At 32.2% G+C, this 1,273-nt stretch overlaps 1 protein-coding gene across 1 annotated transcript; it reads right to left on the reverse strand.

Moving 5' to 3' along the window:
* Window positions 1–213: 213 nt before the first annotated feature.
* Window positions 214–992, reverse strand: LOC136209712 (pectinesterase inhibitor 10-like). Its single transcript, XM_066001284.1, has one exon. The coding sequence runs from the start codon at window positions 979–981 to the stop codon at window positions 385–387; it is 597 nt and encodes a 198-aa protein (XP_065857356.1). The 5' UTR covers window positions 982–992; the 3' UTR covers window positions 214–384.
* Window positions 993–1,273: the final 281 nt, after the last annotated feature.

The raw sequence follows: 1,273 nt of genomic DNA on the forward strand, positions 1-1,273 counted from the left end.
TGGAAGTGTGAATGGTAATACGAAAATCACGGTGATCCGTACTTTCGCTGCAAATCATATCAAAGGTTATTCGCGCTACAAGAGTTAATCCAATAAAATATGTGATATTTATCAATCAAATTGCTTTGTTAATATTGTGCACAAACCATCTACTAATCATTAAATTATATATTATCTTTACAACAATCACAATCTTAACTACTAATTATATATAAAATTTATTATTTCATTTACTTGAATAAGGGAAAAGATAACCACACAACAAATGAGCCATAAAACTTATTCCAACAACAATTATACTAATCAGAAATTCTACAATACTCTCGAGAGAGTAACACATACCACTTATACACATTTATTTCTTAACACGAATCAAGAATCCTGTTAAGAAGAATGAAGTTTGTTAATAAGAGCCAAAGCATTACTAGTCATCATTGCAAGATTCAACACAACCTTTTTAATCATCTTCTTCACCGAAGCCCTAACCCTAACCCTAATCTCATCATCAAATCCATCCAAACAAGTATCTTCATCAGTAATGGCAGCACTAACCCAAGTCTGCACATTAGAAACCTGAAACCTCAAATCAGAACTATAATTCAAATTCAAATTACACAAAACATCCAAAGACTGCTTCAATTCATCGACACTATCCCCGATTTCATCGACGCAATCTCCAATCACCTGAGCTTCAGTTTTCCCCAATCTTGAAACAACATAAGTTAACGAATTAGATGTGTTGATTGCAGCCTGGAGAGATACATTTAAAGCAGTTGAGCAAAGGGTTAGATCATTGGTTTTGATTATGGAGGTGTAGGAGGAGAGAGAGTTGTAGCAGAGTTTAGGGTAAAGTGTGGAGTTGCAGGCTGTTTTTAGGTACTTTTTGTAGTTGTTTCCGGCAGCAGTGGAGGTGCCGGCGGAGATGGAGGATAATAAGGTGATAATAAGAGGAAAAGTGAGAAGATGGGGTTTGGGTTCCATGTTTATTTTTATTTTTTTGTAATTATGGTGCATGTTGGGGAATCATTTTTTATAGGGTGATAAAGAGAATCATATCGGATAATTAAAATCATTAATTAAGGAAGATTACAATAATAATTCATAATGAGAAAAATGAAGCAATGTGCATGACTTGTAATTGTAATATACCATGAAATAATTTAAGCTAATCATTAAGAAATATAATAATATCAATATGAGATATGATATGACACATATGCTTTCATGATTTTTTTCTTGATTTTTTCTATATTTTTTTTAATTTTTTTTAAAG

Source organism: Euphorbia lathyris, chromosome 10, assembly GCF_963576675.1.
Source record: "Euphorbia lathyris chromosome 10, ddEupLath1.1, whole genome shotgun sequence".
In the NCBI taxonomy this organism is placed as follows: Eukaryota; Viridiplantae; Streptophyta; class Magnoliopsida; order Malpighiales; family Euphorbiaceae; genus Euphorbia; species Euphorbia lathyris.

Excerpts from the sequence above, each read along its gene's own strand:
- LOC136209712 (XM_066001284.1), bottom strand. The coding sequence starts at position 981 with ATGGAACCCAAACCCCATCTTCTCACTTTTCCTCTTATTATCACCTTA.